At 38.1% G+C, this 25,084-nt stretch overlaps 1 protein-coding gene across 6 annotated transcripts in view; it reads right to left on the bottom strand.

Moving 5' to 3' along the window:
• BTRC (beta-transducin repeat containing E3 ubiquitin protein ligase) overlaps positions 1–25,084 on the bottom strand; it is a 181,544-nt gene that overhangs the window by 54,500 nt on the left and 101,960 nt on the right. For all 6 annotated transcript variants that reach the window (XM_047759636.1, XM_047759635.1, XM_047759637.1 and 3 more), the window contains one exon: positions 14,622–14,711. In XM_047759636.1, the coding sequence (XP_047615592.1) occupies positions 14,622–14,711 (90 nt within the window). Of the gene's footprint in view, positions 1–14,621; positions 14,712–25,084 lie in introns of those variants that run through there.

Below are 25,084 nucleotides of genomic sequence, written 5' to 3'. Positions count from 1 at the left end.
TTAGTCCACTGAGCAAAGCCAGGGATTGAACTTGCATCCTTATGGACACTAGTCGGGTTCTTAACCTGATGAGCCACACAGGAATTCCCACAAGTCTATTCTTTATGTGTGTGAGTCTACTTCTGTTTCGTAGAAAGGTTTATTTGTGCTATATTTTAGACTCCACATATAAGTGATATCATATAGTATTTGTCTTCCTGACTTCACAATCTCTAGATTTTACGTATCTATATATATTTATAAATCAGACTCAAATGTAATTTGAGAATATACCTTCTCCAAGTGAAAAGTAGTCCTATTCAAACTCCACCAATGAAGGCAATTAACTTTTGCATACAATTTGCCTTTCATAAGTAATTTTTCCACACATTTTCAATTGAGGGGAAGGAGGGAGTAAAAAGTAGCCTGAATCTCAAATTTTTTGCAGTTTCAAGAGCACTAAATAATAGTATTAATTGGAACCCAACAGCAACCTAAACAGCTGACCAAAAAATTAGGTTATATAAAGTTCTCACTTAGAATCTACCCTTAGTGCATGTTCTCATGTTATAATGTTGAGGTAGTGGCTCCTAAAGTGTTCCAGGCTAGTATTCAAGTTTATATTACTCAGTACTCAAACCTTTGAAAAGTATCCCATATGCTTTTATCATTGCAAATTCAGTCTACCATAAGCTAGACACATGTGACATCTACATCTATTCATTATCAAAATGTAGAATATAAAAAAATAGCTGTATTTCTTTAACTTATAATCAGAACATACCTCTTCTTAATTATTACCCAGAGAGGAGTTCCCATTATGGCTCAGCAGGTTAAGAATCCAACTAGTATCCATGAGGATGTGGATTCGATCTCTGGCCTCACTGGGTTAAGGATCTGGTGTTGCCATGAGCTGCTGCATAGGTTGCAGATGCAGTTCAGATCTTGTGTTGCTGTGGCTGTGGTGTCGGCTGGCAGCCTGCAGCTCCAATTCAACCGTTAGCCCAGGAAGTTCCATACGCCGTGTGTGTGTGGCCCTAAAAAAAAAAAAAAAAAAAAAGAGAAAAAAAAAAGTTAAAGAAAATTCCTTCAGTCTATCAATTTTAAAGTTGAAAATGAGGAGTTCCCGTCGTGGCTCAGTGGTTAACGAACCCGACTAGCAACCATGAGGACGTGGGTTCAATCCCTGGCCTCGCTCAGTGGGTTAAGGATCCCCCATTGCTATGGCTATGGTGTAGGATGGCAGCTACAGCTCCGATTTGACCCCTAGTCTGGGGAATCTCCATATGCTTCGGGTGTGGCCCTAAAAAGACAATAAAGAAATAAATAAAGTTGAAAATGACACTACACTAATCCTATCAAACACACACACACATAAAGATTCAAGGAAACTGATTTTTTTATTAAGTTCCCTAATTAAACAATCAGGTTTGTAAGTACTCTAATCACAAGAATAAGAGAAAATACACAATCTGAAAATGAACCTCACACACAGATGTAAATAAAGCCACTCTTTAGGTTGCCCATTAATCCACAAGTGGCATATTCATCTTATTTACAGTATTATACCCCCTGCCATGATATTCCATTACGGAGTCACGCTACACACTCCATAGTTAACACTGTAGGAACCTTCTCTTTTTAAACACGGTCTTCTCTCTATATTTCCCTTTTGGCTTGCTCCCAAGCTTTTTTTTTTTTTTTAATTTTTTTAAAATCTTTATAATTAAATTTCTTAAGCCATTAGATATTCCAAGAAAATGTGGATAAAGTTAAAGGAGTAATATCAGAGGTATAAAACATAATTAAATTTATGTTCATTCTTTTACAAATACTTCAACATTTGTTTGTCATGATCTTAATGCTCCATATAAGTGCTTCTCACATATTTTTCATATGTCAACCTTAACTATTAAAAACTTCTGTTCTTTCCATTAGAGAATATCTAGGGAGATTTATATATAAATATACAACACACACAGAATAATATCCATATTTGTTTGCTTTTTATTTCATTTGCTTTTGTTTTTCTTTTTATAGTCCACCCACAGCATATGGAAGTTCCCAGGCCAGGGACTGAATCCAAGCCACAGCTGTGACCTATGCCACAGCTGTGGCAATGCTCAATCCCACTGCGCTGGACTGAGGATCAAACCCACGCCTTTGCAGAGGCCCAAGCCACTGCAGTAGGCTTCTTAACCCACTGTGCCACAGTGGGAACTCTTTTTTCATTTGCTTTTGATGAACCTACTTCTTAATTACTTGCTTCTGTCCCAAGCCTCCTTTTTCCTGTCTGAAACACACAGGGGATTTTAAAGTCCAACTATTAATTCTAATACCCTCATCATGTCTTCATAATCAAACTATCTAGAAGCATGCATACTTATAAAAAATATTTTTCTGAAGTGTAATCAGACATTACACTGAAACCTGAAACCCTATAGGACATTTTTTTCTTAATTGATAAAATTAATTACCAAGCTTAACCAGGAAAAATAGGTTTTTGGAATAAAAGAACTGCCAATATATGCTTGCACTGTACCTGACACAGAGATTACGATGAGATCTGTGCTCTTTTTTTAAAATTTTTATTACTCAAAGAATTTATTACACTTATAGTTGTACAATGATCATCACAATCCAGTTTTATAGTATTTCCATACCACAACCCCAGGGCATCTCCCCCCCCCCATAAATTTTTCAAAGTCTGTAAGTCAGTATCTGTTCTCCAAAGAAGTTCATTGTGTCCTTTTTTCAGATTCCACAAGATCTGTGTTCTAAAAAAACTTTCAAAACAATTACTAAGGTATGAATTACCACCCTGAACTAGTTATTAGACTCATACTGTCCTATTTATTTTATAACAATGGAACACAGAGACATAATGTCATCTTAGATACTTTAAAGACATATATTTTTAAGGTAAGTGATTATTATTGAGTGAGCATTTAAATCTGCTTAGTAGAATTACTAAGTAACCCAAAATAGTGATAGTTAAGTTTTCTGGAAACAGTCTTGGCACAGTTCAGCCAGAGGGTATTTTACAAGCAGTAAGGGGGAGGGGGGTAGGTAGGGAAAGATGAAGAAATAACATTTGTAGGTGTTAAAAGTTCTATAGAAATCAAATCAAGAAAAGCTATAGGTGCTTTGTAGTGAAGCCAAGTGTAATGGTAGAAGAGATACATACAGGGTCTCTGAATACTACTTGAAAGTCAACTGGATGTAGTAGAGCAAGGACTGTGAAGTCAGAGATCGGAGTCAAAACTCTAGTGTAGAGATGTGAAAAGGCTTAATTTCTCTAAGCTTCAGCTTCCTCATCTGTAAAATAGGAGTACTATCATCCATCTTGTCAGGTTCATGTAAGGATTGATAGAGAAAACAACATAGCTAGCACAAAAGCACCCAAACACAGGGGCTTAATAAATATTAACATATTCTCTCCTCCTCCAACTTCTGAGTAGTACAAAAGTAAAAGTACTTAAGTACCTTCCATCCTGAAGAGACATGAAAAAGAAAAAGGACATTAAAAAATTCCTTATACAGGAGTTCCTGTCGTGGCGCAGCAGAAACGCATCCGACTAGGAACCATGAGGTTGCGGGTTCAATTCCTGGCCTCACTCAGTGGGTTAAGGATCCAGCGTTGCTGTGAGCTGTGGTGTAGGTTGTGGACTTGGCTCGGATTTGGCATTGCTGTGGCTCTGATGTAGGCCAGTGACTATAGCTCTGATTAGACCCCTAGCCTGGGAACCTCCCTATGCTGAGGGTGCAGCCCTAAAAAGACAAAAGACAAAAAAAAAGAAAGAAAAAAAGAAAAAATTCCTTATATAGGAATATATCCCAAACTAAAAATTGAGGGGGATAAGGAACTTAGAAAAGATTATAATAGCCTCAGAGCTACAACTGGTTCCATACGTAAGAACTTTAAATAAGAGTGTATTAGCTGAGCACCAAAGGACTAGACTAATAAAAATTTCTCTAAAGAGAACCCTACTGATGAGATTTGGGATTAGAAGAATTTAGGGACTTGGCAACTCTAGCTCTGTTAGGAAATTAAAAAGGAGTTTCTTGGTCACTTAGCCAGTTAGACATTTGTTAATACTAGTATAAACAAACAAAAAGATGCCCTCAAAAAAAGAGATATCTAGGAGTTCCTGTCGTGGCACAGCGTAAATGAATCTGATTAGGAACCATGAGGTGGCGGGTTCAATCCCTGGCCTCATCCAGCGGGTCAAGGATCCGGCGTTGCCGTGAGCTGTGGTGTAGGTTGCAGACGTGGCTCGGATCCTGCGTTGCTGTGGCTCTGGCGTAGGCTGGTGGCTACAGCTCTGATTGGACCCCTAGCCTGGGAACCTCCATACACCATAGGTGCGGCCCTAAACAAAAAAAAAAAAAAAAAGAAAAGAAAAAGAAAAAGAGAGACATCTATTTTAACACTGATCTTAAGAAACAAATCCTCTGGGAAAGACCTCTAACAGTAAGATCAAATACTGGCAAGATCACGGAGTCAGATAGAATTTCAGAATGACAGGAAAAGGTAAAAATACAATTTTATTTTGCAGAAACTTGGTATAGAGAATAGTAACTTAAATTCATAGTTCATTTGTCTACAAGCTGAAGTCATGACACAAGAATAAAATTTTACATGTATGGATACTGAGCTCATGGGTACTGAGAGGTTCAAAAGGAGAGCTCGGGTTTCACAAGCTTTGTAAGTGATCTATTTACACCATATGACTAAGAACATACTTATTCATGGAGCGCTTACCAGCCCAGGCTTCTGGAACTGTCAAACTAGGAGAAAAGAGAATGAAAAGCCACAAGAAACTCATAAAAGCTATAAGAATAAAAAAACTTTCTTCCAGGAGTTCCTGCTGTATCACGGTGGGTTGAGAATCTGATTGCAGCAGCTTGGGTCACTATGAGACGCAGGTTTGATCCCTCACCCTGTGCAATGGATTAAAGGGATCCAGCATTGCCACAGCTGCAGCGTGGGTTGTGGCTGAGGAATGGATTCCATTCCTGGCCCAGGAACTTCTGAGTGCCACGGTGTAGCCATTAAAAACAAAAACAAAAACAAAAAAACTTTCTTCCAGATTAAGGAAAGCAGAAAAGTTATCCTGCAAAATTATAACAAGTGGGCTTTAAAATATTAATATGCACGGCAGCACCATTCTCTTAAAAGAGTGTCAGGGGGAAATCCTAGAGACTATTTAGTATTATTAGTATTTAGTATTACTGATCCTAAAATACTGACACATAGAAGTCTTAATGAACATGTTCAGGAAAAGCTATCACCCCTCCCAACCAAAAAAATAAATCAGGTTTCTGACAGAACTGCTAAAGATATTTAGAGGGGGTCAGAAAGTACGGTGATGATGGGTACTAAGTAAGAGAAAGGGAAATGCTTTTATTCCATGAGTTTTGCAAAGAAACATAACATCAGAGACTTAGATTCTGCAAACACAGTATCTTAGAGCTGCAAGGCTAGAATTTCCATTAGTTACATATATTATTTAAAAAGCCCTAATAACTACGACAAGAAAAGATTATCTTATACCTAACCTGACTCTTTCCTGCTAATTCTATATTTAAATGGGTACCAAATAACTGGCTTTTATGTATTAATACTTTAAATAAGTATCTAAGACAACTGACTGTTAACGAGAAAACAGATTTATTTTATGTATCTTTGGAAGATATCTGGATTCATTTACATAGCCTATATTATATTACTTGCTTCTACAGTAAGCCACTAAATTTAAGATATAAACTGCAAATCCTGGTGGCCTCACACACTTTTCCAAAGTCAAAGCCTGCCAAAAGTGGCCCAGAAACAGGCACTGATTTGGTAGAGAAAATCTGATTCATTAATGTCTTCCATAGCCTTATACCATATTCTCCAATATTTCAGGGATGATTAACAAGGTTACTCAATTTCAGCATAACTGAACTTTAAGTGGATGAATGGCCTTTAGTTTCAGTTACTGCATAGATTACCCCCCTCTTCTTCCTATAAACACCATTCATTGATATTCAATTCTCAATTACATAAACTGAAATAACACAGCCCCCAACACGGAGAAGTCAATGGCATAGGGGGGAAAAAAAGTGAATTTCCTAATAAACAGAATCAGGAAGGAAACATAATATAAATATGCCATAGCTTACTGCCTGGATTAGAGTCTTCTTTTAAACAATTCAAAGTGACAAAAATTCTCCAAACCATAAAACTCAAATGCTACTTGCAAGGAAAATCTAAACTGGTGGGAGACGGTGGTGGGAGGTTGACAAGGCAAATCTTTTTATTATTTTTTTTTATTTTTTAAGGAAATGCTTGTTTTATTAATATATATTCATGGACTCCTTCCATAATTAACATCCCTGTTCTCCTCAGGGTTTGTTCTATGTACTGGAATGGCCTAAGAAAAGTACTGTCTAATTTTGGTTTTCTTTTATACTTGCGAAAGAGGAAACGGTGAGAAGCGTCACAAATTCTTGGATGTTGGGGGTTCAGCGTGTACGTTGAGGGGAGACCAGGGGGGCCCATCGCACCCCCACAGGGAAAATGCTATAGTTACTCTATTACAGTGCTCTAGCTAAAGCATGTTTCAAACTACAGATAGTTTCAACTTAACATCTAACATTTTAAACTGCAGCAACAAAAAAGCTCAGAGAGCTCATCTCAGAAGTAAAATTAAAGAACTATTGCTCTGATGTCTGAGAGGCAAGCTGTCGCTTTCAGCTGCGCCAACTTCCGGGCCTAAGCAGACACGTACGGTGTCAACGGTGTCACGTCGGCGGCTCCTTGGCAGCGCCATTGGCCAGGAAGGCAGGTCTTTTTAATTTTTTTTTTTTAATTTCTCTGATTTTAAATTTACCTGACTTTTAAATTTTAATTTACTTGATTTTTTAAAAAAGAAAAAGTTAAAACCCAGAGTGCAATGCCAAAGAAAGTGTGCTGGTAAAAAAAAAAGTTGGAAATGGCTCCTAATAGAATTACTGTCTATAGATCATAAATACATCAATCATATTTGTTACAATACTTTGGAAAGTAGGCATTCTTTCTTTTTTAATTGAGGTAAAATTGGTAATATACTAGTTTTAAGGGTATAGCCAGTATTTCTTAAAGTCTGTAAACCAGCTCTAGAGTGGAAACGCAACGCCTATATACTGCAACAAAAGTGTGACGTAAAGCTGAAAGATTTTTCTTTCCCTTTTTAGGAATTGTGCCTCGCATTGTGCAGCTGTGGTGTTGCCTTCATCACTCCCTCTGTTTTCAGTCTTGCTAATTAAAAGGTTGATCACAGAACAATGCTCTTCTCATTAATTTCAGTGTTCCGATTGGGCAGGATCCCTGCTTACCCCACCTGATCTTTTCACACTGCTGAAGTTAATGTGACAGGAGCCCGAAGATGGATTACCTGCTGCCATATTGCCCATCGCCTCCAATCAGGAGCTATCTGTGTAAACTGATTGTTCTAATTTGCTCTCATTATTTTTACAATATCAGGAGAAAATAACGCACACAGCTCACTGTCAAAGCCATGAAAATCAGCCATTAGTTAAACCCAGACACTGAGTGGCTTTATTAGAGGCACTGCAGTTTATTGATGTAGCTCCAGTCAAACAAGGCAGCATTTGCTTCAGTAGAAGGAAATGTTTATACTGAAAGTAAATATTTATTTTAATAATACAGCAATATGATATTTTAAAGAACCCTGTTTTTATTTCATAAGCTTGGTTTTGACACAAATTAACAACAATGAAGAGTTGGGTTGGCATAAGAAAGTAGATAACATTTAAAACACATGCAGTAGCATGAAAATCTATTAACTCAAATGTGAGTACTCTTCACTGCCTATGCCTTGTATAAGAAACTATTCTGTGACTACAAATGCTAATCAATCAATTAATAATGGAGGTTCTACTCTGTTCCACACAGTAAGTATTCTTAAAACAGATCTTATAACTTAGGAATCAAAATGATTTCTATAATGATCATTTAGGTATAGGTTTACATAATGAAACTTGTATTCTTATACAATAAATCTATTCAACAAGAAAATTACTAATCCTAGTACCATAGAAACTCACAATATATTTCAGAATTGGAAAATAAGAAGCATAGTAAAGCCAGATAAGCAAACAACAAAGCTGGGTTTTAAACCCTTCAATTAGAGAGGGTTTCTTAAAGCAGAAGATGGAATTCTGCACAAAGGTTCGATAGTCAATATCTTTAAAAGAACTGTCTTGGGCACAAAGAAAATATATTTTCTGGTTGTAAAGAAAATGGTCAACTCTAGAAGACAAGAGATTTTAATTTGGCATTTCTAGGCTTGCCTAGCTAAGAACATTTTGTAAAAAATGTTAGCTAAATGCTGCCTGAACAGTATTGGTGGGGAGAGCCGAAGGACATATAAATAATAAGAGACTGATGCCTTTTAAATAAAAGCATTTAATTCACACATTCTATCCCGTACTCCCCTCTTCAGTATTAGAAGGAAACATGGCTTCCTCCTGTTTTCTTTCTATACTAAGATTTCTAGGTAATGTGAAGGCAGCCCTTCTTGCTGCTCCCCTTTTAATGGCCACTTCTCTTTTTCTAAGAAACGTGTGCCACGCTTTTCTTCTTAAAATTCCTGCACTAAAAGACTGCACCATACTGCACTCTGCAAAACGTGCTGATGGCGCCAATTACAAGCCCCCAGCCGAATGCTCAAGCCCCCACCATTCGGGCAGATTTATGCGGACTCTTGCCGACGTTATTACAAGTCAGAGTTTATTGGGAAATTGTTACATTATGCGGAGTGTCTAACAAATTGCTTATGCTGCTATAATTGGATTACAACAGCCGCTTGCTCCCACCGGTAAGATTAGGCAAGTAGGACTCCTGCCGATCTCTGAGCGTTAGCAGTAATTTTATTTGCCTTGCCTCTCTCTTTCCTAACAACATGCCTCTCTCCCTGCCAGCTGTCTGCTGAAAAGGCACACGCTTGTTCCTTGGCCCTAACAATGCAATTACAGCCCCGCAGATCGCACTGTTTGTGCATTAAGTACAGAGCCAAAACGAGGCGAATTGATCGTTTGACTTTTGGAGAAGCCATGTGATCTCTCAGTGCGGGTGATCCGACATGCACCAGCAGGAAATACTGCAGTCAGTTCCTGATGAAGAACTTTCTTCCTTCATCCCTCTCTCCCAACCTTTCCTTTTTCACGGAGGGAGACACTGACTGGGCTCATCTCCTGCTAATCTAGATCAATCCACAAAGACAAACTCAATCTTATTAGCTCCCTGGCTAGATAGAAATGTGAATAGGTTCTAGCATCTTAAAGCGCCTCAGTCAGATATATCAGTGGATCCCAACAGTTGAACTGCTGCTGCTATCAAAAAAAAGGTTCATAAAGAGTTCACTGAAGGAAAAACAAAGTTTACAGAAACACTGTAGTTCAAAGGAACTACATCAAGTTTCAGGTTTTGGCAAACAAAACTGCCTTGGAAAAAGCTTTGTTATAAGCTCTGTCTATTCAAGGGGCCATCAAGAAATCAGCACTGAAACCCATGTTCTGCCTTTCTCCGCAGAACTGCTCTGCCGGAAGATGTTGGCAGCCAATGTGTAGAATCAATGCCTCTGACTTCTGGCTTCAAAAGTCAGTCTGATCCCCACACAGGGCAAAGTTTTAAACATATTTCATTGACAGTTTTCAGCTTCTTGTTTCTTTTTCTCATATGTTTAACAATGAGTAGCATGGAAACCATGCAAGTAGTTACTCTGACTCTAAGCAATAATTCTATGAAGATTCTCACTGGGGTCTTGACATTCTTTTAAAATTAACTTTCTTGAAATGATTGAAAATAACTTTGAATTTAACCAGTTTTAATAAAGACCAGGATTCCTGTTTACACTTTCCCTCCAGTGGCATATGCTACTTAGTGTTCTTGAAGCTGATTACACAACAAATGTGCAGTCAATCTGCTGATCTGTTTTGGTGCCCCATGTTTGTATTCTTAAATATCATGCACATCTAGAAGGTTATGTATTCTTGTATCCTTAATCTGCCAAACACACAAACTCTTGTCTATCATGAAGGTCCTTGAATCTGCTATTTCTTCAAAGTGAGCTTGGAAAAGTCACTTTACTAGTACTTCTCAGACCCTCTCTGTAACCCTCACTAAAACTCAACGAGTAATTTCATTTGAATATTTAAATATGAAAGAAAAAACATTACTTCTGAACTTCATTCCTGCCCCTCTAAATCGGCAATAAGCTTAATGTGTACTACATTAATACTCCAATTTTCCCAACCACATCAGCTTCGATATGGTTAAATCTTAATATATTCTTCTCAAAACTACAAATTAGACCCAACAGAGGAGCTTGTTCATAGAACGGACCATATGACATGCTACTTGTGGAACAGTATGTTAAAAAAGTCTGTTAACATGTAGTTTAAAACTCAAAAGAAACTCTGAACAGCTGAAATGCCTTATAAATAGCGCAGACCCAGAGGAAGTGCAAACGTCTGCATTGTGAATTGTAGATCTTAATTACCGACAATGGCTGGTACAGCAAGTAGCACGGAAAAAAAGTGAAACAGTTGCACTGTTCATGGTTGGCAATAATTCTTCAGGAAAATATTTACTATCAATCAGTTATGAGAAAAGGGACTCTGTGCTCGTAAAACAGCACGTTGCTTCTCATACCAGGACCATTTTGCTTCAGCATAATCTGAATTTAAACAGCTTGTTTCCTGCGGATATAATTTTGGAAATAAATAAAACAAGTCTTCTATCAAAATCTGGGAGTGAGTGGAAAGGAACATCACATTTTTCTGTCTCAGTCAGTTGCAAACAGATTATTAGTCTGAAGTAAAAAACAATAGCAACAAACAACAACCACTACAATACAGAACACATCAACAAAGGACTATAGAAGAGGTTCATTTTCTAAATATAAAAAGGCAGAACTTCTACCTCATAAAGAACCTAGGCAGATGTGTTTGAAACAACTCAGTTTTAACTCCATGTGTATGTGTGTGTGAGAGAGTAAATTAGGGAAAAGCCTGAAGCCAAAAATTTTCAATAATATTTAAATAAAGTCAGTAAGAAGATAACATAACAATTAATACTCTTCATTTTTCCACTTAGCTTTCTTTACCAATTAAAAAAACATCATAAAGGTTGACAATTAGGTACAACATGATTATTGATTTTAAAGACTAAGTTGGCAGTCAATAATGACTGTCCATTTAAAGCTACAATAAACACAGAGCTTATCATGTTCCAAACACAAATCTTATGAACTACAGGGCTATAATTAGTAAGAAGGAAGGCTTCAGAAGAAATAAAAAAAAAAACCTCAATGCCTCCAAATATTACTTGGATTAAGTTATACTATAAAATGACACCTCCTCTATTTTTATTTTAAAGTATTTTCTTAAGATTCATTCTTTAAGTTAGAGATTCAAAGATTATTATTAACCTAGGGTGGCCACAGTTTGCCTTAAAACTTTGTTTTCTTATATTCTAAAGAGGATTAAGGGTCTCTTTTCATAGATCCCATAAAACATTTATTGTAAGATATCACTGGCAAAACAGAGTCATATACAATGTACCACAGGGGGCCAAACATAACAATATTGCTGTTTTTAAAAGGACTAACTGGTATTAATGTTTTCTCTAAAATTCATATAAACAGGGTTCAATATTAAGGTCTTAGACTTTAGTTATATCTCCACCCAAGCCAAAGTCACTCTTGTCAGAATTAGCTGCTTTGATCTAGAGGACAAAAATGGTTGGTATCACTATATTATTGCTGCTCTCCATGGAGACAGTTGGATATTCAAGGCCACTTTCGAGTACAATCTGAATCAACAACATACACTTATACCAAGTTAAAAACCACTGCAGCCATATCAAGCAGCATGTGAAACTATACAGCTAAGGCCTAAAAATGAAGAGCAAGAAATAGGGACAAGCTTACAGACCTACAAAAATAATGGCAAGTCATTACCTTCCAAAGATCAAGTAATAAATGATACCAACAAAAGCAGCACAGAATCATGAGTAAAACATATGTAAATAAAAAAAGGAAAACTCTTTTCCTATTTCCATGTTATTGGTACCTCGTTGGAGGCTGCTGCAAGAAAGAAATTTTTTCAGCTACATGTTTTTACTTGCTATTGGCTAACTGATTATTTAACTCAAAGCTGAGGTTATGAACCAGAAGACAAAGATATGGGCCAATAAAAGGAACCAGAACATTAAGTGGGTTCCAATAGAAAATGATAGAAATAATTATTAAATTAGGGTGTTTAAGGGGACAATGAAAGGATATAGGTGGCAGAAATAATGTTAAAATAAGCAAGAACGGGATAAGAGGGTCACCATCTGGGAGCAAAGGAAACAGACTGACGAGCAACAATAAGCAAACTTATTTCCTCACCTAAGAGCATAAAAGAAATAATGCCATTGTGCCAAATGCCACAAGATTTCTAACCATGTATCACTGAGGTAAGGGGTTGGAGGGGGGAAAAAACACACACAAAAAAACAGCTTACAGACACATGTCAATGTAACTATGTAAGCTTAGAGATCCTGGCGTACAAAGTATTGTGAAAACAAAAGGAACAGATGCTCACTTGGCTAGCTCTCAATGAAATTCATTAAAATCATCACCCTGTCCTTGGATCGGTGCTCATGCTAAGATTTTACCTTGTTTAGCCAGAAGTCATCCACTTATGATGAAACTGAGAGCAGCATGGCCAAATAAGAGAAAGATTATTTTTAAAAGCCCAAATTATTGGCCCCCCATATCTCAATGTGCAAATGCTGGATACAAAATGGGGTCAATCAGCACTTACTAGTTGTGACTAAATGACTGAAAAATAAATGTGTGTAATTTATTATAATATTCATATTTTGCAAATTATTAAGATATTCTAATTTAAGAGACACAACTGATTACCTTTCTTCACTGTAATTTTTCATAAATTCTGGCATTTCTTATATGGATCATTTCCAATGGTTATATTTTGTAAGATGTATTTTAAGTTAAGACAGTAGGTCCTTTATCAACTAAGACTACTTCAAGTTTTAAGAAATAAAACAAGAGTTCTCTTGTGGTGCAGCAGGTTAAGGATCTGGCATTGTCACTGCAAGGGCCCGGGTTGCTGCTTATGGCATGGGTTTAATCCCTGGCCTGGGAATTTCTACATGCTGCAAGTGTGGCCGAGAAAAAAAATGAAGAAATAAAAAGAAATAAAAATTTTTAAAAATTGTTGTCCTTTAATTTTTGTAGCAAAAAGTGGAAACTACATGATATCAAGCCTGGCTCTAATAACAGGAAGTAACAGGAAGCCTAAGTATATAACATAATAGATTAAACTAGTTAAAGTTGGGAATGTTGTAAAGTGACAAATCCTTGAATAGTTATAAAAAGGTAGTTAATTTTGCAGATATGCAAAGTAAAAGTCTAGAAACATAGCCCATACTGGAATTTTATTTATTCCTAGAATAATGAAAATGGCTGATACCTAAATTTAGGTCAAAATTTCTGAGTACTTAAGAGATGGAAAACTTGAGGCATATTTAATACAATTATTAAATTAAGATCTCTAATACATAAAATTATTTTTGTATCTGGGCTACAGATATGGCACACATCTTTACATGAGAAGCAAGTATCTCCATATGCACGATTGAACATATTTGTCTAGTCAGATCAAGATGACGAAAAGCAGTATTTTTATTTTGCCACTCAATAATAATAATAATAGTAATATAACTGAGTTTTCTATAGCATATTTCACAATCATACAATGGTATACTCTATACTTAACTGCATTTTTAAATTCTTTTTTAAAATTTTTTGCTTTTTAGGGCTGCAGCCACAGCATACAGAGGTTCCCAGGCTAGGGGTTGAATCAGAGCTACAGCTGCCAGCCTATGCCACAGCCACAGCAACGCCAGATCCGGGCCACGTCTGCAACCTACACCACAGCTCATGGCAATGCTGGATCCTTAACGCACTGAGCGAGGGCCAGGGATCAAACCTGCATCCTCATGGATCCTAGCTGGGTTTGTTAACCCCTGAGCCATGATGAGAACTCCCTTAACTGCAGTTAAAAGTGACCAACAGGAGTTCCCGTCGTGGCACAGTGGTTAACGAATCCGACTAGGAACCATGAGGTTGCGGGTTTGATCCCTGGCCTTGCTCAGTGGGTTAATGAGCCGGCAACTGAGCTGTGGTGTAGGTTGCAGACGTGGCTCGGATCCCAAGTTGCTGTGGCTCTGGCGTAGGCCAGTGGCTACAGCTCTGATTCGACCCCTAGCCTGGGAACCTCCATATGCCGCGGGAGCAGCCCAAAGAAATAGCAAAAAGACAAAAAAAAAAAAAAAAGTGACCAACAAACTGATGAAAATAATTATATATTTTTTACACAAACCTTACTTGTAATATAATCCATAGTGTCAAGCAACAAATTAGAATTAGACTAAAGAGTGACCAGAACACATAATCAAAAAATTCTGCTGCAACTGAAGAGATGATGACTCCAACTTGCAATCTACTTTGGATAAAATGATGCCTGCTGTATTCTTTTTTAAATGCAAAAATCCTATAATAGTCTTTAATACTACTTACTTTGGCCACACAGTTTTCAGTCTTCATAGCAGTGCTTGCTAGACATACTGTCTCTTGATTTAAGCAGAGTCTGGCACAGCTGTTGTAAGTCTGTAAAGAGAAGTTTTTGGAGATAGGTCTCAATACTGAAATACTGTCATACAGTTTTCAAATTCCGCCCTGTTTCTCAAAATTAACACACTAGTAGATCCTTATGTGTAAATTCCAGATTTATGGGGAGCTGAGGGACAAGGTAGACAGAGGGTGAAAAGAAAGCGAGAGGCCCAAAGAGCTACTGATGTGCCTATGAAGAAGTATGTGAGCAGCAATGACTTCCATGTATGTGTGAAGGTAGAGCTGTTACTCACAAATGGGCAAAGGACGTGAATAAACATTTACCTAAGGTGTGATAAGCACGTGAAAAGATGTTCAACATCACTTATCATTAGAGCAACGCAAATCAAAACCACAATGAGGGACCATCTCATATCCATCAGGATGGTTACAACTTAAAAACAAAACAGAAACAATAAGTATTGGTGAGGATGTGGAGAAGCTGGAATCTTTGTGCACTGTTAGTGGGAAGATAAAATGATAGAGCCACTGCAGAAAACAGTATGGTGGTGGTTCCTCAAAAAATTAAAAATAGAATTACCATATGATATAGCAATTCCACGTCTGGGTATACACCCAAAAGAACTGAAAGCAGTCTTGATGAGATATTTGTACACCTGTGTTCATAGCAGCATTATCCACAATGGCTAAAATGTGGAAGCAATGAAATGTTTGCTGACGGATGAATGGATAAGCAAAATGTGGTATATACATATAATGGAATAGTATTCAGCCTTAAAAAGGAAATAAGTTCTGACATATACAACATGGATGAAACCTAAAGACATTATGCTAAGTGAAATAAGCCAGTCACAAAGAAACAAATACTGTATGATTCCTCTTAGTCAAAATTACAGAGACAAAAAGTAGAATGGTGGTTGCCAGGGGCTGAAAGAAGTGGATAGGGGAGCTACTGTTTAATGAATACAGAGTTTCAGTTTTACAAGATGTTAAGAATTCCCAGAATGGAGGAGTTCCCGTTGTGGTGCAGTGGTTAACGAATCCAACTAGGAACCATGAGGTTGCGGGTTCCATCTCTGGCCTTGCTCAGTGGGTTAAGAATCTGGCGTTGCCGTGAGCTGTGGTGTGGGTCGCAGACGAGGCTCGGATCCTGCGTTGCTGTGACTCTGGTGTAGGCCAGGGGCTACAGCTCCGATTGGACCTCTAGCCTTAGGAACGTCCATATGCCACAGCAGCAGCCCAAGAAATGACAAAAAGACAGGAAAAAAAAAAAAAGAGAGAGAGAGTTCTCAGAATGGATAGTGGTGACAGTTACACAACAATGTGAATGTATTTAATACCACAAACTATGTTTCAAAATAGTTAAGATGGTAGATGTTAGATTACATGTATTTTACCACAATTAAAAAAACCCACTGGTTACAAGTAATCAAACTGGCCAATATATTTTTTAAATGTTTTCCTTTTAGTCTTAAATTTTACTAAGTTACACACATGGCTCTCAAACATTAGTGCACATCAGAATTATCTGGGGGCACTTGTTAAAACACAGATTGCTGGGTCCCATCCCAGAGCTTCTGAGAATTTGCATGTTTAAGTTCCCAGCTGATTGATGTTAATGACGCTGGTCTAAAAATGTGTGTGGAAATTAACATCCTTTTTCTGTTCCTTATCTAATCCAAATCCCACACTGCATTTAGTTGTCCCTGATCTTTGACAATTCCTCAGTTCTTATCTTTCATGATTCTGATACTTTTGAAGAGTACTGATTAATCAATAGAATGCCCCTCAATTTGGGTTCATCTCATGTTTCTCATGATCAGACTAGGGTTATATACTCTTGGGAAGGACACCACACAGGTGATGTGCCCTTCTCAATGCATCAAGCCAGAAGGTACGCTGATGAGTATTTCTGGTGATGTTAACCTTGATCACTTTTGCCTAAGGTTCTGTCTGCCAGGATTCTCTACTGTAAGCTTATTATAATTCCTTTAGGAATTATGAAATATATTGGGGGAATACTTAAGGTCAAGCAAATATTTTGCTTCTGCTTCGACTTTTGCCTATTTTAGGATCACTGGTGGATCTTTACTGTGTAAAAATTACTAATGGTGATTTTTAAATTCCTCTTCCCTTCTATATTTATTGAAATTCTTCTTCCTTTTTGGGGGGGGGGGGGTCTTTTTAGGGCCACATCCACGGCATACGGAGGTTCCCTGGCCAGGGGTCAAATCAGAGCTGTAGCCATTGGCCTACGCCACAGCCACAGCAACACGGGATCTGAGCTGCATCTTCGACCTACACCACACCACAGCTCACGGCATCACTGGATCCTTAACCTACCGAGCAAGGTCAGGGACCGAACCGGTGTCCTCATGGTTATTCATCGGGTCTGTTAACCACTAAGCCAGGACAAGAACTCCTTCTTCTTCTTTTTTAATGGCTACACCTGAGGCATATGAAAGTTCCCAGGCTAGGGTGTGAATCAGAGCTGCAGCTGAGGTCTACGCCACAGCCATGGCAACACCGGATCCAAATTGCACCTGTGAATTATGCTGCAGCTTGTAGCAACACTGGATGAGGCCAGAGATCAAACCTGCATCCTCACAGAGACTATGTTGGGTCCTTAACCCACTGAGGCACAACAGGAACTCCAACTGGAATTCTTTTTAAGGAAGAGATATGATTTCTCCCCCATTAGTTTATTTATTCATTTATGTATTTAATTATGTCAGCAATGGATGCATAGGAATTTTAATTCTTTTGAGAGTATGTAAATAAGAATAAAATTTAAGAAAATGAAGACATTCCCATCGTGGCGCAGAGGAAACAATCTGACTAGGAATAATAAGGTTTCGGGTGTAGGTCGAAGAAGTGGCTTGGATCCTGTATTGCTGTGGCTGTGGCGTAGGCTGATGGCTGTAGCTCCGACTTGCCCCTAGCCTGGGAACCTCCATGTGCCACGGTTGTGGCCCTAAAGAGCAAAAAAAAGAAAAGAAAATGAAGAAAAACAACATTATATGTTTTCCATTTAAACAGGTTAAATTCGAAAAAATTCACCCAACTTGTTTTATTCTCATATTGTTTAAGTTGATATTATTTCAAAACATATTTTAAAAGGATAAACTGGACCATGTGACATTAGTGTACAGGGACAACTGGTATGTGTATATTCTGGGTTCAGGGTTCAGTACTTCTGTAATTGTTAATACCACAAACATTTACTGTTCATGTACAGACAACACAATTTTTTTTTTTTTGCTTTTTCTAGGGCCACTCCTGCGGCATATGGAGGTTCTCAGGCTAGGGGTCCTATCAGAGCTGTAGCCACCGGCCTACGCCAGCGCCACAGCAACGCAGGATCCGAGCCACGTCTGCGACCTACATCACAGCTCACGGCAACGCTGGATCCTTAACCCACTGAGCAAGGCCAGAGATCGAACCTGCAACCTCATGGTTCCTAGTCAGATTTGTTAACCACTGTGCCAGGATGGGAACTCCCAGACAACACAATTTTTAAAAAATTAAACTTACTCTGTTTTTAAGACATTTATGAAGCAACTGGTACATACTAAATAAAATAAAGCTTTAAGCAAAAGAATTCTGGTTCCAGTAACAGCAGGGATGTATGTAATTGGATTGGCTTTGTTCAGATAAACCTGGAAAAAATATTTTAAAATAAAAAAGGCACTAGAGATTGGCTGAAAGTGGGAAGAAGTGGACTGACTTCAAAAGAGGAGATCACACTGGGTAAGATCCATGTTTATGTGCTTTTTCCCTGAGGGTCCTCACTAGGCTACTTGGTGCAGGGTGACTAAAATTCAATTAGAAAGCCACGATCTACTGGCTTAAGATGTCAGAAGATGGAGTTCAGGGCTGCCATAGTGGCTAGAAATTGAGAAGAAAAATAGAAAATAGAAAGAGTCAGCCAGGGGCAGGGAGGAAGCATCAAAATATGCATATAAATTTCCCTCAAATCTATGGCTAACCCTCAAACTACGTACCTGAATGGAGGTCTCCAAACATTCCAATGGGAAGTAACAGCTAGAAGACTAAAAGATCTGAACAGAGATTCCAGCTGCTGCCCTTGAGAGGATTCAGGTTTTGAATTTGATTCCTACTAAATTAATAAGCATCTCAAATTTTCCATTGACAACCTTGCATTTAGACTAAACAGTAAGTCTTCAGTGCTAAGGGATGTGCCTCAGGACTAGGGGCAAAACCAAAACACACCTGCCCTAACAAACATAAAAACCAAGCCTATATGAAGTCACAGTGATCTGCCAGTAAGATAACCAGAGGAAGATAAATGAAACCGGAGTCTCCAGAGTGTATTGTTTATAATGTCTACTATATAACCAAAAACTGCTAGACATGAGAAGATAAAGAGGATCCACAGTCAAGAGAAAAAGAAGTCAATAGAAAATGACCAAGAAATGATCTAGTTGTGTGAATAAGTACGTATTGGCTCTACAGAAGTTGTAACAAATATGTTCAGCAACTTAAAGATATGATCACAATGAGCAAATAGATGGGAATTTTCACCATTAAAATGAAAACGAAAAAGAACCAAACAAATTCTAAACTGTAAATGTTTATAACCCAAAATTAAAAATTTACTGGGTGGACTTAAAAGCATGCTGGAGATGGCAGAAAAAAAGGGCTGATGAACTTAAAAGATGGATCAACTGAAATAAACTGAATATAGACAGTAAAAGAAAAAAAATGAACAGAGTTTCAGTTGCCTGTGGGACAATTTTCAATGATCTAACATGCGTAATTGGAGATGCAGAAGAGAATCAAGAAGGGGCACAAAAAAGTACAAAAATAGTGACAAAATATTTCTCATATTTAGTGAAAACCACTGGCTTACTGTTCTAAGATAAGCAAACCCCAAGAAGATTAAAACAAAAAACAAACAGAAGCTCCCGTTGTGGCTTAGTGGGTTAAGAATCTGACCAGTATCCATGAGGATTCAGGTTCGATCCCTGGCCTAAGTATCTGGTGTGGCCACAAGCTGCGGTAGGGTGCAGACATGGCTTGGATCTGGCATTGTTGTGGCTGTGGCATAGGCCAGCAGCTGCAGCTCCAAACAGACACCTAGCCTGGGAATTTCCATATGCCTCGGGTATGGCCCTAAAAATACCAAAACAAACAAAAAACAAACAAACAAACAAACAAAAACCCTAAAATTTCTCAACACACATTAAATACACACAATAAGAAAACTCTTAAAAAAAAAAAAACAAAAAACAAAACCAAGCTCCAGGCCCAATACAGTCAAAACCACTGACAACCAATAACAAAGACAAAACCTTAAAAGCAGCCAAAGAAAAGGGGGATGCTTCCTACATGTAAATGACAATATAAATAATGGCATATTTTTCACCATAAACAAACAAACAAAGGCTAGAAGACAAAGAACAAGATTTTTTTTTTTAAGTGCTTAAAGGAAAAACTTAAACCAGGTTTCTTATTATTAGAAAAGAGAATGGGAGTTCCCGTCGTGGTGCAGTGGTTAACGAATCCGACTAGGAACCATGAGGTTGCAGGTTCGGTCCCTGCCCTTGCTCAGTGAGTTGACGATCCGGCGTTGCCGTGAGCTGTGGTGTAGGTTGCAGACGCAGCTCGGATCCCGCGTTGCTGTGGCTCTGGCGTAGGCCGGTGGCTGCAGCTCCGATTAGACCCCTAAGCCTGGGAACCTCCATATGCCACGGGAGCGGCCCAAGAAATAGCAACAACAACAACAACAACAACAAAAGACAAAAAAAAAAAGAGAATGAAAAGGGCAAAATCTATAATAAACTCTATGGTATTATATTGGAACTAGAGGTATCAATGTGAACTTGTGGTTTTCAAAATATATAAACATAAATATTTTAAATATAGTAAAATTTTAACTATAAATATAATAAAATATAATAAAATCCATCAAAAAAACAAAAAACCCAAAATATAAAAATATAGATGTAAAATAAGTTAGTGTTTAAATCTTGCCTTCTAAATACCATTCTGCACTTAAAAGGAACCACAGCTCCCTGGAGAAATGGTGGATTCCAGGATTGGACAGGATATATATAAGATGAACCTGGAAATACTTAGGGAATGATGGACATATATCAGAGGGGCACAGATGGCAGCCTAAATGGGCTCTCATTTGCCCAATACAATAGAGAGTATTAAAAAAAAAATAAAAGATACTATAGGTTACAATCTGTTGAATAAAATACATTTCTTGAAAGGCATAAATTACCAAAACTGACACAACAGTAGAAAATCTAGATAGCTCTACATCTATTAAAGAAGTTGAAATTATTGAAAACCATTCCACATAAATTTAAAATACAATTTAAAAATCTTCACACAAAGAAAACTTCTGGTCCAGATAGTTTTGTTGATGAATTCTATTAAATATTAAGGAAGAAATAACACCAGGATCATATACAAACACGTTTAGAAAATGGAGGAGGAAAGAAAGGTTTTCCAACCCATTTCATAAAGTCAGAGTAACCCGAAACATGACAGAGACATTAGAACGAAAAATACAGATCAAATTCCCTTATGAATATAGACACAAAAATTTTTAATAAACTAATGTAATTCTCTTTATTAACAGAATGGGGGGGGTGAATTTGACAAAATTAAACACCAATTCACGATTTTAAAAAAGACCTTAGCAAGTGAGGAATAAAAGGAAACTCCTTTAATCCCAAAAAGGGCATCTAAAAAATTTCAACTAACATCATATTTAGTGGTGAAAGATGTTAAGGCAAAGGTGTCCTCTTATTTCATCTATTAACATTATATTGGAGGCCACAGCCATTCAAATAAAGCAAGACAAATATCTGCCTTTTTGCTTCAAATAAAGAAACAAAAGAGAAATAGGTTGGAAAAGAAATAAAACTATATATAAATTATAGGAAACAAGGTCAAACAGTCAAAAACCAATTATATTTATATATTCTAACAACAATCCGGATGAGAATATTTATTACAGCATTGAAAAACACTGGATACTTGGGAATAAATCTAAAAACCATGTGCAAGAAACATACATTGAAAACTAAAAAACACTGCTTAGAATAATTTTAAAAAGAGATACAGACTGTTTGCAGACTAGGAGACAATACTACCAAGAGGTTAATTCTACTCAAATGGACAGCTTCAAAAAAATCTAAACACCCCACAGACTTTTTAACAGAAATCCTAACTTGATTCTAAAATTTAAACTGGGAGTTCCCGTCGTGGCGCAGTAGTTAACAAATCCGACTAGGAACCACGAGGTTGCGGGTTCGATCCCTGCCCTTGCTCAGTGGGTTAACGATCCGGCATTGCCGTGAGCTGTGGTGTAGGTTGCAGATGCGGCTCGGATCCCGGGTTGCTGTGGCTCTGGCGTAGGCCGGTGGCTACAGCTCCAGTTCGACCCCTAGCCTGGGAACCTCCATATGCCGCAGGAGCGGCCCAAGAAATGAAAATAAATAAATAAATAAATAAAATTTAAAACTGAAGTGCAAAGTACCTAGAATAGCCAAAACAATATTAAAAATAAAAATATGGACAACTCACACTACCTGATTTCAAGACTTATTAAAGTTACAATAATCTACACAGTGTAATAGCTGCTGCGAGGGTAGACATCTGTAAAAAGATAGAGGACCTTGTGTTTGTCCTGTGTCATTCAGGAGTTGGTCAGTGCCTCAGCCACTGGTATCCTTTGCTCTGCATCCAAAAGCAAGCAGCTTCTTTTCTAAGAGGTTCAGAAACAGACTACTCTTACAGAGCCAACTGATTTTTGACAAAGCCATCCATGTAATTCAATGGAGAAAAGGAAAATATTCTCAACAAGGGTTCCAAAACAACTGAATAAAAAAGTACAGGGAACATAGCCAATATTTTATAATAACTATAAGTGGAGTATAACCTTTAAAAATTGTGAATCACTAGGAGTTCCTCTGTGGCTCAGGGGGTTAAGGACCCAGCATTGTCACTGTCACTGCTGTGGCTTGGGCTGCTACAGTGGTGTATGTGTTCAATCCCTGGCCCAGGAACTTCCACATGCTGTCCTGTGGACAAATGGGAAAAAACAAATTGTGAATCGCTATACTATATTCCTGTAACTTAAATAAGCATAATAAAATGCTACAAATAAACTGTAGGAAAAAATAAAGTATCTTAATAATTTTCAGTCAAAAAAAAAAAAAGAGGAAAATAATGAGCTCCAAACCCTAATTCACAGCACACAAGAATTAACTTGATGTGGATCAGATTTAAAGGTAAAAGTTAAAACTTATAAAGCTTCTAGAACAAAACCTAGAATATATTCATAATCATGGGGTAAAGGACTGATAGACTGCACTTCATGCAAAAATTAGAAACTTGAAGAGTTCCCATTGTGGTTCAGTGGGTTAAGAACTTGACAAAATATCTGTAAAGATGTGAGTTCAATCTCTGGCCTTGCTCCGTGGGTTAAGGATCCAGCATTGCCACAAGGTGCAGTGTAGGTCAGATAAAGCTCAGATCTGGTGTTGCTGTGACTGTGGCGTAGGCCTGTAGCTATAACTCCAATTTGACCCCTAGCTGGGAACTTCCATGTGCCTAGGTATGGCCATAAAAAGAAAAACAACAACAACAAAAACCAGGAACTTTTCTTTTTTGGTTTGTCTGTTTTGTTTTTTATGACTGCGGAAGTTCCCAGGATAGGGGTCAAATCGGAGCTGCAGCTGTGGACTCTGCCACAGCCACAGCAATGCCAGATCTTAACCCACTGAGCCAAGGCCAGGGATCAAACCTGTATCCTCATGGATACTAATCGGGCTCATAACCCACTGAGCCACAACAGGAACTCCCTAGAAACTTCCTATGGCTCAGCGGTAACGAACCCAACTAGTATCCAAGAGGATATGGGTTCAATCCCTGGCCCCTCTCAGTGAGGGCTTAAAGGAGTAAGCTGTGATGTAGATTGCTGACATGTGGCTTGGATCCAGCATGGCTATGGCTGTGGAGTAGGCCAGCAGCTGCAGTTCTGATTCAACCCCTAGGCTGGGAACCTCTGTATGCCTCGAGTACGGCCCTAAAAAGACAAAAAAGAAAGAAAATATTCAGAACATGTATCTGACAGAAGACTGTTATCTGGAACTCAATAAGACAAAAAAATGATTTTTTTTAAACAAAATACAGATAACTTAACAAAAGAAAATACATGAGGAATTCCCACTGTGGCACGGCGGAAACAAATCTAATATTCATGAGGATTTGGGTTCGATTCCTGGCCCCCCTCGGTGGCTTAAAGGATCTGGTGTTGCCATGAGCTGTGTAGGTTGCAGACACAGCTCGGATCCTGCATTGCTGTGGGCTGTGGTGTAGGCCGGCAGCTGCAGCTCCAATGTGACCCCTAGCCTGGGAAATTTGATATGGCACAAGTGCGGCCCTAAAAAGCAAAAAAAATCTGAGTTCCTACTGTGGCACAGTAGGTTAGGAATCCGAGTGCAGGAGGAATTCTCATCACGGCTCAGCGGAAATGAATCTGACTAGCACCCAGGAGGACGCATGTTCAATCCCTGGCCTTGCTCAATGAGTTAAGGATACAGCATTGGTGTGAGCTGTGGTGTAGGTCTCAGACATGGCTGGTATCTGGTGTTGCTGTGGCTGTGGTGTAGTCCAGGTATACTGCTCCAATTCAACCCCTTGCCTGGGAACATCCCTATGCCGCTAGTGCAGCCCTTAAAAAGACAAAACAAAAAACAAAAAAACCAAGTGCAGAGGCCCTGGTCTCTGTCGAAGTGCAGGTTTGGTCCCCTGCCCAGCTCCGTGGGTAAAAGGATCCAGCATTGTCACAGCTGTGGCTCGGATTCAATCCCTGGCCCAACTTCCATATGCCATGAGTGCAGCCATAAAAAAAAGAAAGAAAAAAAGAGAAAGAAAACATCTGAAGAGCCAATAAGTATACATGAAAAAATTAACACATGCTCACCAAAACAGCTTTACATAAGAGCATTCGCAGCAACTTAATTTATAATAATGGAAAGAGCTCAGTTGTCCATCAAAAGAAAACAAACTGTAGTGTTTATTCAATGGAATATATTGTACAATAAAAGAGGATAAATTACTGATAAACACAGCAGCATAGATGAAATCTCATAATCATTATGCTGAGTAAAAGTGAGACCACAAATGGGTGATTCTGTTACATAAAATTCAAGAAAGGTGAAACTGACCTATGACAACAAGCTGATTAATGTGTGATTCATTGTGGGTAGGGAAACTGGCTGGGAAGACCAAGGGAACTTTCTTGGGTGATGAAAATATTCTATGGCTTGACTGGGGTGATGGTTACATAGTTACATACTTTCTGATTACAAAGACATCAGAAATTCACTGATTTATGCAATTAATATCAACATAATTCACTG

This window comes from Phacochoerus africanus, chromosome 15 (genome assembly GCF_016906955.1).
Source record: "Phacochoerus africanus isolate WHEZ1 chromosome 15, ROS_Pafr_v1, whole genome shotgun sequence".
Classification (NCBI taxonomy): Eukaryota; Metazoa; Chordata; class Mammalia; order Artiodactyla; family Suidae; genus Phacochoerus; species Phacochoerus africanus.
This window is presented reverse-complemented; position numbering and strand designations above follow the sequence as displayed.